The sequence below is a fragment of the Emydura macquarii genome, unplaced genomic scaffold (genome assembly GCF_026122565.2).
Source record: "Emydura macquarii macquarii isolate MOO-44397 ecotype Brisbane River unplaced genomic scaffold, CSIRO-AGI_Emac_v2 contig_1477, whole genome shotgun sequence".
Classification (NCBI taxonomy): domain Eukaryota; kingdom Metazoa; phylum Chordata; order Testudines; family Chelidae; genus Emydura; species Emydura macquarii.
The window spans coordinates 12768947-12781394 of record NW_027131614.1 but is presented as its reverse complement, the minus strand read 5'-3'; the positions used below and the strand labels follow the sequence as shown (position 1 = coordinate 12781394).

The window sequence follows — 12448 nt, the reverse complement described above, 5'->3', positions numbered from 1 at the left end:
TGGGCTTTACGTTAGAGAACATAAGCAGTAGTTTCTATCCTGATTTAGTATTAATCGAAATAAAATGAAGTTCAGTATTTAAAAATTAGAGGAGACTGAAAGCCTTGCCTCAGAGTAAGTTTTATATAAAACAGTTATGCAGAACTGTTTTTCTATTAGATGTGTGTAATATAATAGAATTAAGTAGTTTCTGATGTTTTACTAACCCAGGAATTGAAATAACTCAACATTAATTATGTTTAAAACAAATTTTTGCACTGAAAGTTCCATAAGGAATTTAGCCAATGGGACATATTGCACACTTGTTTGTGTAGCATCTATATTAATGCAACAAACAGTGTTTAAGTGCTGCAAACAACACTAGACCATTGTGGCTAAATGGGACATGTTACACTTAAGTGCTTATACCACTGGAAACATTTTTAAAAGCCTGTATTAGAAACTCAAGATCTTGTTCATTTTTGTGAATATTAGGTATGACTGCCAAACATCTGAACAGCACCATTCAAATAACCTAATGGATTAGGTTTCCTAGTTACTTGAGCAACTATGGTGATGCACTAAGTGCCAAAGTATAAATATTCCAAAAACATCTTACCAAGGGTGGTTTGAGAATTGGGATTAACATATTGATCCTTACTCCATTCCACCATGCACTTCAAGATTGATACTAAACATTCCAATCCTTTCTTTCTCAAGCTTAACTCCTGGAAAAGATTTCAAAAGTTGGAGAACATTTTAATGTAATGAAAAGATTACTTAAAACATTTTATATGCATCATTGCTACAAACTTGTAATTTTATAAAACTTGTCAGAATACCTACCTGAATATTAGTCATGCCAAGTTCTTGGCTGCCCCTTCCCTGAGCAATTTTTGATAGGTCATTAACCAGTCTTTCAAATATGTTTGCTGCATTTAAGTCACAGTCATAGTTTACATAAATATCCACTACACTCTGGGCATCTATAATAATGAAATGAAATGTTGACAAGCTTAGGTAGCAATAGAAATAGGAACAAACATTCCAAAATTAAAAGACATTTGCACTTGCAACTCGTCAGGCACATAAATACAAAAATCAAAACCAAGAGGTTGTTAGTACCTGCACATATCCTTGTCAGAGTTTGTATAACCATCCATTTATGATCAAATGAGCTAGTAGATGTTTCCAAGATATATAGGAAAATTTCTTTGAAGAAAACCTAGCAAATATTGCAGGAAGCAAAAAAAGCCATCTGTTAAATTTAAAGCACATGTAGTTCTTATTAACACAGTTTTTTCAATTACACCTTTTAACTCTGAAGACCAACATTCTTATCCATGCAATACTGAATTCCTATGGATAATATATGAAGCAGTCTTATAGGGGTGGGAAACGTTTTCACTCATGATGAGTAGGTTTTACAGTCTGCAGGATCTTAAAAAGTCACTACATGTACAAACATAGGACTCTTTCCAGAAGTACTTATAGATGCATCCATTTGAATGCCAGAAGGGACGATTGCAATCATCTAATCTGACCTCCTACATAGCAGAGACCACAGAACTTCCCCAAAATAATTCCTAGATAATATCTTTTATAAAAACATCTATTCAAATCCCAGAGGGCCAAATGCTGGCTGTAGTGTGGGACAACTTAATCCAAAAGAAAATAGTCTTGAACAGTATAACATTTTAAAAATCCATCCTCTATAATAGATTTGTAGATCTGTTTTGGCTTGAGTGGAAGTGGGGGTGTTAACTTTTATTATTATTATTATTTACTTACTACTACTACTACTACTACTACAAGAGAAATGACAAAATAGAGGAGAAGGATGCACAGCACAACGTGATGACTTAAAAGAGACATAACTCTGACAACCTTCAGTTGAAGACGGTTGTATGTGTATGGGAAGGAAGTGTATTCTACAATCCCAGATTATTAGTGTCGGACACTTGGCCAGAGAGCACTCTCTTTGGCCTCTGACTGCTGGGGCTGGTGGCATGGACCCTAGTATATCTGTGAACCTGGCTCTTACTTTTTCCTCGCAACCACACATTCAGCTTTCCCTCACCCAAACTGCTAAGAAGGGAGACCCTTGGCTTCATAGCTCCTTTCTCCGAGATCCATAATGGAGTCATCAACTAAAATACTGGGATTGTGGCATTAAGCATACTTGGCAACTAAGTAATTGACAGAGTATGAGAGAGGGGATGGCCCTGGGTTGTCATATGAAGGACATGCTGATGTAGGAGTATGCCCACAGAATAAAGAACAGTCACAAAGACACTCAGAACACAAACACCAGCAGCTGTTGAAGTTACTCATGTGTAGATAGAACCCTTAGTTTGTGCGATCTCATAAAATACAAATTGCTGCATCAAAATTACCTTGCTACTGTCCATTTATGAAATTTCTTCTCTCTATCCACTGGTAGCTATTACAATAAGGCTATTTTTGCTTTAGGCTACAAACATCCACTTATTTTGGGAAAAACAGGCAATTTCTTAAAGGGAGATTTGAGCAGATGTGTACCTCAGCTCTCCACCATACAGGGCTCTTTAGACTATATATATAAATAGACTATATATAAAAAAACAAAAAAAAAACAGATCCGTAGAGCTTTCTAATTATTACCCCCAGTAAAGAGCCTACTGGGAAGTATGGAGAGATCAAAAAACATTAAGAACCAGATCAAGGACTACATCCTTTTTGAAGTTGATTTCATTTGATAAATGCATTATTCAGGGCCACAATACCAAGAGTTTAAAATAAAATAAAATAAATATCACTGCTACACTGAACATATCCCGTCCTACTGAGATAGCTTGTTTTAACATGTACGGAATCTTTCAAATGTAATACCTACTGCGGTTCCATATTGTGCAGAATCTAAACAGAGCAGAACATATAAGATTAAAAGTGTCGCAGACTGAATCCTTATTCGTTATGTATTAGCATAGACCCATGCTACTAGCTAGAGACTGGAACAGGAAAATTACCAGTTTCTGAGACAGAATAAATGGAGGTTGTAGTATTAAGTGTAGAAGTCCTGAGTATTAGAATTATGGGCCCCAAGCCTGAGCTATGAGGATAACATGAGCTTTGTCCAGTTCCACCTTCTAGACAGAGGACTCTCCAAAGAAATGAGACACACTAAATCCAGTCAATGAGAAATAAATCGATTTCAACACCCAGATCTCTGTGCATCCATGAACAGAACAGCTTTCTGGCTTTTGGACTGTCTTTGGACAAATACATCTGGGGAGAAATTAACTTTCTGAAATTTGTACTGACTATTTGTTTATTTAAGCAACACTTATGCTGATTATGTCGTCTATTACTTGGGTAACTGAGAGGGGTTTTGTTTTTTTTTTAAACCACCACATGAGAAGACCTAATTACAGGAAAATTTAATTACTTATTTTTGCTCATAACATGGAAAACCTGATGGCTATTCACAGGTGGGGAACACAAGTAAAAAAATCATCAGGACCCAAAACCCACTAAGTTTTCAAGCCTTTATAGCCATGTTATTTGAATAGATTGACAAAGATTCAACTGCTTTGCTCCCACCCCAATGACCTTTTTTAGTATCATTTAGGATTTAGTACCATTACAATGATGATTCATGCCTCTGTGGAAATGCATGGAATGACCCTTTTAGAAACACTGTTACAATAACATGAGTGAAGATAGAGAGCACTCTCATACGTAGGAGGAAGGAAAGATGAGATGACAACCAAATGGATTCTGATCGAGCTCAGAGACAATTCTGACTGTTTATGTGCAATAAAATAGTTCAAAGTTAGAAAGAATGGATGACAATCTGTGGTCTTCTTTCTAAACAACCCAAGTGCAGAGTATCTTCCTCTTAATCAAGCAGGTTTCCAAGCCTTCCAACAGAATTTAGTGCTTAATCTCAAAATCAAGCTGTCAATCTGAGAAATTTCATATTTAAGTGGAGAATCCTGCCCCTGATCCTGGACAAGCGATTCAGTGTAATACAAAGCACAGCGTGTAGGCCTTATTAGCTCCAGAAACTCTGAAAACTCACAACTGCCAATCCCAGTCTGGGACTAACAATTACAATCAGTCTATGCCTTTTGGACAATCTATAGGATCAGTGGTATAGAGAGAACACAAAGGAATTCCTAGCTGAAGTCAAGGAAAAAATACATCTGTCAAAAATGATGGCTCCTGTCTGTACCTGAAACAGAACCAGAAATCTCTCTCATTTTATTTGGTGGCAAAAGAATGCAGCGACGACTTGCCTTATCATCATACATGGTTGTATTTGCTTGAGGAGGCTGCTAAAATTGTGTCTTTTTTAGTAAATGCAAAGCCATTAGAGTGATCTGCTGATAGATGAACCACTCTCAGAGCATGACAGCTTTCTGAAATGCAACTGGCAAGGGTAGCCTCTTCCCTGATAGCTGCTATGGCACACCAACATGGTATTGTCCCTCACATCTGAACAGTTTTAGATTTGATTATAAGGAAGAACTTCTTGTCTATTTTTTGTAGTGGGAACCTCGTAAGTATTATAGTATCACAGTGCTTAAATATCTTTATGTTCATAACAACCACGCGAGGTAGCCCTGAAGGATTCAAACATCTGAACTGACTCCTGAGGTATCAGATTATCAGTACAGAGGGTAAGGGAGATGGGGAGGAGACTCCAACATGATGTTCCTCTTTTGTCCACCACAGCAGAGAATCCTGAACGTCTTGGAGAACAAACATCTGCATATCCTTGTTGTTCAAAGGACTTTCATAACCTAGCACTGCAGACGCTTCAGGCAGTATTATGAATGGTACTGAATAGGTGCCCAATGCCATAAGGGCTAAAAGTCATCAGAGCCACCACATACTTCCACTGAGACTAGAGGCTCATAGAGATTAGTGCTTCCTGTTTGGTTTATAATCTGCTCTTTGGTAAGAAAGCTATAACAGCTGTAGTGTCTGTACAGACTTCGATAAATTCCACCCTTGTTGCTGAGTTGCTCTGTCTACGGCCCAGGGAGCAAAACAGCATGCACACTCTTTGAGAACTGAGGACATTGATGAAATGGGATCTTATTCAATCACCAAAATATGAGCATGTGTGCTTTGATGCTTGAGGGGAGTAGCCACAATAAAATGTTTTCGCTTTTCCCAGAAAAGGAAAACAGTTAACATGTTTTCAAAAAACACAAGTAGCATTTAAAGCCACATTTTTAATTCTAAAATTCCTTGCATAAAGTACAATTATACTATATTGTGCACAGTTTGTAAAATATTATATTCTTGTTTTATGCCATATACTTTGGAACTAAAATGTCTGTCTGCATTGTTGAATTTCGCTTGACAGCACAGTTTATTTGCAGACTTTGCAACTTCTGAATCCCATCATCATCCTTCATCAATACAAAATGTATATAATGTATAATATATATTATTTATATATAACATATAATGCATAATTTCAAGATTATAAACTGCTTTCCTTCCCTTGAAAGTTAAGGTTTTACAATACTGGATATATCTACTTTGGTCACAAAAATACCATAGTGTGTGTATGGATTTCCTATCTTTCATTAAAATCTGTTACTGTACAAAAAAGGTGAAAGTATGCCTTAATAGAGTTAATCAGTCCATATTCACAGTCAAATACAATGAAGGCTTTGTTTTAAAAAGCAAATTTGACCTTTGACCAATACCTGAGCTCAGGTGATCAAGTAAATCATCATTTGTATCTTAGAAAGAAAGATGATTGCTAAACTAGTGCAAATGAAACTAAAACTATAATGCAAGTAGGAATAAGCAAAGAAACAAAAATTTTAAAATGGGCTTTTCAGTGAGCTCAAAGCCTAGCATTTAGCTTGAGGCCTAGTGGTAGTAACAGTTAGCATAAGGCCAGCTTTGACCTAATAATGGATAGCATTAGTAAGTAGCCTTGGATCAGAAGATTAGCAATATATATCTTGTGAGAAACTGTCTAGGCTGAAAAGGCTTTATTTGGCCAGACCCCCTTAACTGCATTGTATTGAGAATTTTTGATGTGCAGAAACACTTATGACAATTGTCAGAACCCCAAAAAAGGGTAGCAGGTATGACAAATATGGACAAGAGTCCAAGACTTAATCAAATATGGTCTTGAAAATAGGTGGGTGTAAGGAACAGGTGAATAAAAAGGGAGTCAAACTTGACCTTCAGTGGGACCTCCAGATAGCAGGATGGTGACAACTTTCTCCTTAAGGGGAACCCACAGCCCCACAGATTCGTGAGTATATGTGATATGGATTCTGCTATTATTATTATTGTTTTCTAAATCTGTGATTTTGATTGTGACATTAATAAAACTCCTAAAGACTCTGGGTGTTGCACAAATTAATGTCTTCTAGTTAATCTCTAAGTAGCCACCAAAGAACAAATCTTTTATTAGTGACAAATTCATTTTTCACTCCAAATTAATCATGCGGCTACAAAAAGGGTTTCCTGATAATTTCTATTTGATAAGTTAGTTGGTCAGAATACTAAGATTTGAATATTAAATTATTTAAACATGTACAATTGCAAATTCAATCTATATTTTCTACAAATATCCCATAAGACTTTCCAACAGAAGGTTGGCCTGTCTGATCTATCTGAATTTTGTTTCAAGGGCATTTTTAGTAACAGCTAAGGTATCAGTGATAGCTCCCATTATGCTTAGGAGGGGAAGGCCTTTTTGGGCGCGGAGGGGGAAATGGGGGAGGGACAGGTTCAGCCACTCTCATACTAGGGAGCTGAGACTCAGGAAAGAGCAACTTGGTGAGCAATATCTTTAGAAAAAATCAGTGTTTATACAAGTTGAAAACCATTGAGCTTCATGAATATAGACAGTTGTACAGTTAAAAACAGAACGAAGACTTGCAAGTCACTTAAAATTGTATAAGTACCTCAATCTGCATCTTTAGATGTGTCTTGAAGTTTGAGAGAAGTGTAAGGAATATGGAAAGTGAAAGCTCAAAAACTTCTGGAACAGATGAAACTCCATTCTTGGATAATGCAACACAAAGATACTGTTTAATAGCATTAATAAACATCTCATTTGTCCTGAAGACAGGTCCTGCATTCTGCAGAATGGACAGAAGCAACTGCAATGAAAGAATCTTTGATCGCAGCTCGTGAGACCTAGAATGAAAAAATATATACAAAGTATGAACAAGTTTGTAGTCACAAGTGTAAAACATTCTTCTGGAAAGTTTTAGTAAGCCACACAATTATTTTATGTTCCAAGTACTTGAAAGAACATGCTACTGTTTAAAAATACTTTGTTAAAGTAAGTAGCAAAAAAGGTGGTCTTTGTTACAAACAACAACATGGCACATTTCAATCAAGCAAAATGTGTTTAAGCCCATAATAGCCTTTTGCCAACATGCCCTTCCCTCTGGCTGCCACCCACACCCACCTATCCACCCAATTCCCTCCTCTCCTGAATGGTTGTCTAGGGCTGGATGTGGGATGATTCTCCCCACTCCTTAAACATGGGAGGAAGAGAAAGAATTATTCTCCTCTTCTGTAGCTTGGGAGGATGGGCTTTTTCCTCCCGGAAATAGGGACACAGAGGAGAACAACAGTTATTTCACAAATTCCTCTTTTCTCCATATGCTTCTCCAGCAGGAAAAAGTGAACAAGGGCCCTAGGGAGCTACTATACTGTTTAGGCTTTTTTCTCATCACTGAGCACTAGACACCTCACTTTTCTTTTATACACATACATGATGCAGTCCGGTCAGAGATCTTATCATCAGCGTGCCACTTGCTCTACTTAAGAGCAGTCAAACTAAATGGCACACTAATCAGAATTGCTGCAATAGCAAAGCTGGGGGTGTGAACAGCATACTTGCATTACAGACTTCAACTGAAGAACAATTTTGGAGACCCAACTACATCCTCCTCCTCCTAGATCCAAAAACCCCCAAAACTAAAACAATAAAAGTCATGCGGCAACCATCAGATCTCCATGAAACTTATCCACTTTTACAAAGCAATTTGAAAACGGTTATTATCTACAATCCTCTGGAAAGTAGAGATGAGAGGGATAGGTGAAAAACAAATGTAGTTGATTAAATACTGCGTGCATTAACTAGCATAACTTCTTTGGACCATTTCTATTAGGTGCATGACAGACCCACAGAGCACGGAAAGTAATGAGGTTCACCACTGATGCAATCATAGGAAAATCAATTTGAGAATGATACTCTCAGATAGGGCTAACAAAATAACCTTGGTTCACTGCTAAAGAGAAAAGAGAGAAAATCCTGTCACTGACATCATAACCCAAGAGAAAAAAACTCTTCCATGATCACATGTTTGGCACTCAGTTTAAACCTCTGCACATTAGCAGGAATCACTGCAGTGAAGCATCTAATCCCAGTATACCCAATGATATTTAACTGTTTTTAAAGTAGTATTTTCTTAGAAGCGAAGAACAGCTCATTCTCACTTCTCAAGTAAATACATTTGACTACTAAAGACAAAATCTGGGCCCTGACCAATAGTGCAGAATAAATTAATAATGGAGTTGCATTTGTGGATTAAGAAGTTAAGGGACAAATTGCAATGAGTGTAGAATAAATCAAAACCACTCCCATTTGGATTTTGCTCTAGCCAAATAAAACTGACTTCCTCCAATAGTCACACTAAAAGTCTTGACTGCTGTAGTAATTACATTCTGCTAATGGTCTCGGGAACTAATGATATACACAGAGGAAGCATGCTGTCTTAGAACTTGAGGTAACCTAAGCTGAATGTAAGAAATGTTTGATTAACAGTAGCATTTTTGGGGGGGCGGAGGGGGAGGGGAGGGAGGAGGAGAAGAAGAGAAAAAAAGATTTACACCCTTAAGGGTAATTGACCCATTAAGTGTCCTGAATTGTAGCATGCCTCTCTTAGGTTTATCAGGTTTATCCTTATTTCTGGATATTTTAGAGAAAGAATGAGCTGGTGGCTTTTATAGAGAGCAAAAACAAGAACTAATGAAAACATGTCTTATGTTGAAGAAACATTTGTTGCTAGTTGACATTTGTCAGATATGAGGAATACCAGAAAGAGATCCCCAGATACTACTGATCTAGGAGGTACACAAGATATGGTACAGGGTTGTGTCAGTCAAACATCACCTCTAATTTTGTTATGTTCTCCAAAGAGGTCACTTGGAGAGAGATTGGTGTTACAATTAGGCCTGGTACCACTCTACTGTCCTCAGTCTGTTGCAAATGGACCCAATCACTTTCAGAGTAAAGGAATAACAGTCACAAGTTCCTATTTTATCATCTTATATCATCATCATTTGCGAAAAGTGCAACACTCCCATAGGGCACCCAGTAGATTTTGTAAAGTACTCATAGAAGACAAATACTGCCAAACAGCAATTCCAGGATGCTGATCACAGCTCCACTGGAAGCATTTAGCAAAGATTATATATTATATGTATATATGCACACATGTATATGTATGTGTGTGTATATATTTAAAACATCTATTTCAACATAAATTTAGACAATAGGGCTCAAGATTAAAAATTAAGTCTTGTTTTTTCTGGGAATTAAGAAAGGTACTCTAGTCTTTCTGCTCATTTTCAAGGTACTGTACACCTACAGGTAAAAGAGTTTAATCAGAAGTCTCTCTTGCAACACTTTTGATTTTTATATTGTCTTCCCTCAGAAGATATCGTCACTTTACAACTATCACCCCATCCTGCTGCTTGTTGAACTCGGTGGGACTCCACAGGTTGTAGTGATCTGCCCATGTATAACAAGGATCAAGGCCAAATAAATTAAACTTTAGAACTAAATTAAACTTCCCTGTGATGAAAGGAGGCAGCTCCGTTTCATTCTACAGACAGGGAAAGAGGACATAGAGGTGTCAATGACTTGTCCAAGATCATACAGGAAGTCTGTGGCAGAGCCAGGAATAGAATCCAGATCTTGACTTCCAGTCTTGTGTGCTTTTAACCACAAGGCTTCCTCTCTAACAACTGTGTGGATTTTCATGAAGACTCATTTCCAGTAAACATGTTTTCTGTTTATTTTAGCTATTTTTTCCCCTCTGTTGTTTCTCTTTGTTGTAACAATACTGGAATTTTCTCTTGAGATATTTGCTTGTCTGTTCTCTGTCTTGTTTTTTCACTATTTGATTTTCCAAAAAAAAATTTTTTTTTACTTCAGAATTCTCTAAAGTGAGTTTAGATATACTCCTCATCATTTATTTTTAAAATGTTGCAGTTATCTTATCCACTACTCCCCCACTAAAAATATGTTTGAAACGGCTGACAAGAATGCTTCAGAACCAGAGATCAATTTCAGGCACTACTCCAAATGTAGGACATCTTTGAATGCCTTGGCAGCTGTTTCTCTTTGTCCCAAATGCCACTTCCTCCAATTTACCTTATGCAGAGCGCTTAATTGGTCCTAATTTGCATGTCAAGGACTCTATGGATTCAAAGGATAGATTCCAAGTGTCTCATCAGCTACTGCTGCCCTCCAAGAGTAAATTAACTCATTACTGCCTTCGGTAAACTGAAACCCTCATTTTTTAATCTCAGACAGTTTAATAAAAATCATGTCAGAATTTAAGTTTTCTTTCTGGCATCTATGCAGACCAATTTTCAAGGAAAGTGAAAACCAAACACTTTTCTTCCCGATATTATTCATTCCTTTACATCTCTGTTGTCCAAAATCATGGATTATTTAATTCTTTTGAACACTCCTGGTCGAATGTCTTCACCTTTGGAAATGGAAAGACTGTTGCATTATAGCACATGAAGAGCTTCTTCTGCTCAGGCACTCATAAACCAAGTGGCTTTACAATGAAATTGAAACTGCTCCTTGACTCCAATCTATTGCCTTGACTGTCTGAAAAAAAATCATTTGTTGCAGAAATGATCACCTGTAAATGGCAAGGTTGTTTTTGTTTTTTAAAAAAATAGATTCCTTTTCATGAAAACAGATGCACCTTCAAGGTTCTGTCAAGATCTTCAAACCTCCTATGGCATGAATATACAAAGGCTCATATTCTGGATTAAGGAGGAAGACTTGCAAGCATTTTACAATGCAGGACCATACAACAACATCTGAGAGCAATAGGTAATTTAGCAGGCCTCATTTCCTTATTGTCTGCTTCCTATGCTTTTAGTATTCTTCAGCTTCCAGGAACATATCCAAAAGTGAACAGAATAGTGAGAGATCTTCTGGATGTGTGAAACTGAAATACTTCTAAGTTTTGGATCTCAAAAGGGGAAGCTATATTCTCTACAAAGTTCTGAATAGAGACTATTTGCTCAGTAAAAAGTCCATGAACCAATGAGTATTTATTCCCTGCACACACTTATAGACAAATAAACAACAAAATTATCTTTTTTTTTTTTTTTTTGTGATTAACAGGTATTTCCAATAGGCATCATAGCCTTTCAGTCACACATATACTTTAACTAATACCATGGTGTTAGAAAGTGTTTACAATATTTTCATCCATCCGTATAGTTGTGCTATAAAACAAGAAAAGCACCTACTTATTCCTTCCAAGAGAAACACACAGTTTTCTAGAGGACACTCAGACACCTAGAAGGATAAAAATTTTATATCCAAGGCTATAAAATGAAGTTCGGTATTAACACAGGTATGATGAAGTAAAATATCAACATGTGGACTTCCTTTAAGATTAAAGCAAGCAGTTCTGTATGACAACTGGTTCTGTGAGCCAGTTTGAAAACATGGCTTTTCAATTACTTGTGTTCATTATTGATTCCAAGTTTTCAAGACAAATTACATGTAACATTCCCTTGCCAACTGAAGTATGGTGGTCAAAGTGCCGACCCTGAACAGTAGGGCACTAAGAACACAGTATCAATGGCTTGCTGTTGCTACCAATGCCAGTTCTTCAACATGAACTCGTTTTTAGGTCAGGTAAAGTAAGTAATTCTTGTTTCAAGTTGAGTGTTCACTTTCTCTCACTTCTTGATTTTAGATACAACTGAGGTGCAAACAAACAGCATCTCCCTTTGGGCAAAACCACACTGGGCACATAACTGAACCAAGATATTACTAAGAGCAAAGTAATGACAGTTGAAAGAATAGATGTTGTGCATTCTAGCTCTTTAGGAACACTGCTAGAGATGAAGTGTTTACGCAATGGACTGGACTAGTTTAGATGGCAGACTGAATATATGCCAAGGGTGCTAATAATCCACAAGTGTCAAGTTTTACAGAAGAAACAATAACAATGCAGTCTGGGGGATGAATACCCAGAATCTTTTCATAGAAATCTGGATGAGATAACATAACTATCTTTTTTTCTGTTGCCTCAGATCCTACAAACTACTGTTCTATTTGCTGAAAAATCACTAGTGTCTTGGACTATACCAAGGTCATGACATCAGAGGTAGTACCTTTTCCTGTCTCTGTTTAAGTCCATCTTCTCTCCCTAAAGAGCTGCAT

At 37.0% G+C, this 12448-nt stretch overlaps 1 protein-coding gene across 1 annotated transcript in view; it reads right to left on the bottom strand.

Moving 5' to 3' along the window:
* The window catches only part of ARFGEF1 (ADP ribosylation factor guanine nucleotide exchange factor 1), a 165203-nt gene that overhangs the window by 66899 nt on the left and 85856 nt on the right, over nucleotides 1–12448 (bottom strand). Inside the window, exons 10-13 of the mRNA XM_067553653.1 lie at nucleotides 6909–7143; nucleotides 1105–1204; nucleotides 826–965; nucleotides 599–707 (exon numbers count right to left, since the gene is read on the bottom strand). Coding sequence (XP_067409754.1) covers nucleotides 599–707; nucleotides 826–965; nucleotides 1105–1204; nucleotides 6909–7143 — 584 coding nt within the window. The remainder of the gene's footprint in view (nucleotides 1–598; nucleotides 708–825; nucleotides 966–1104; nucleotides 1205–6908; nucleotides 7144–12448) is intronic.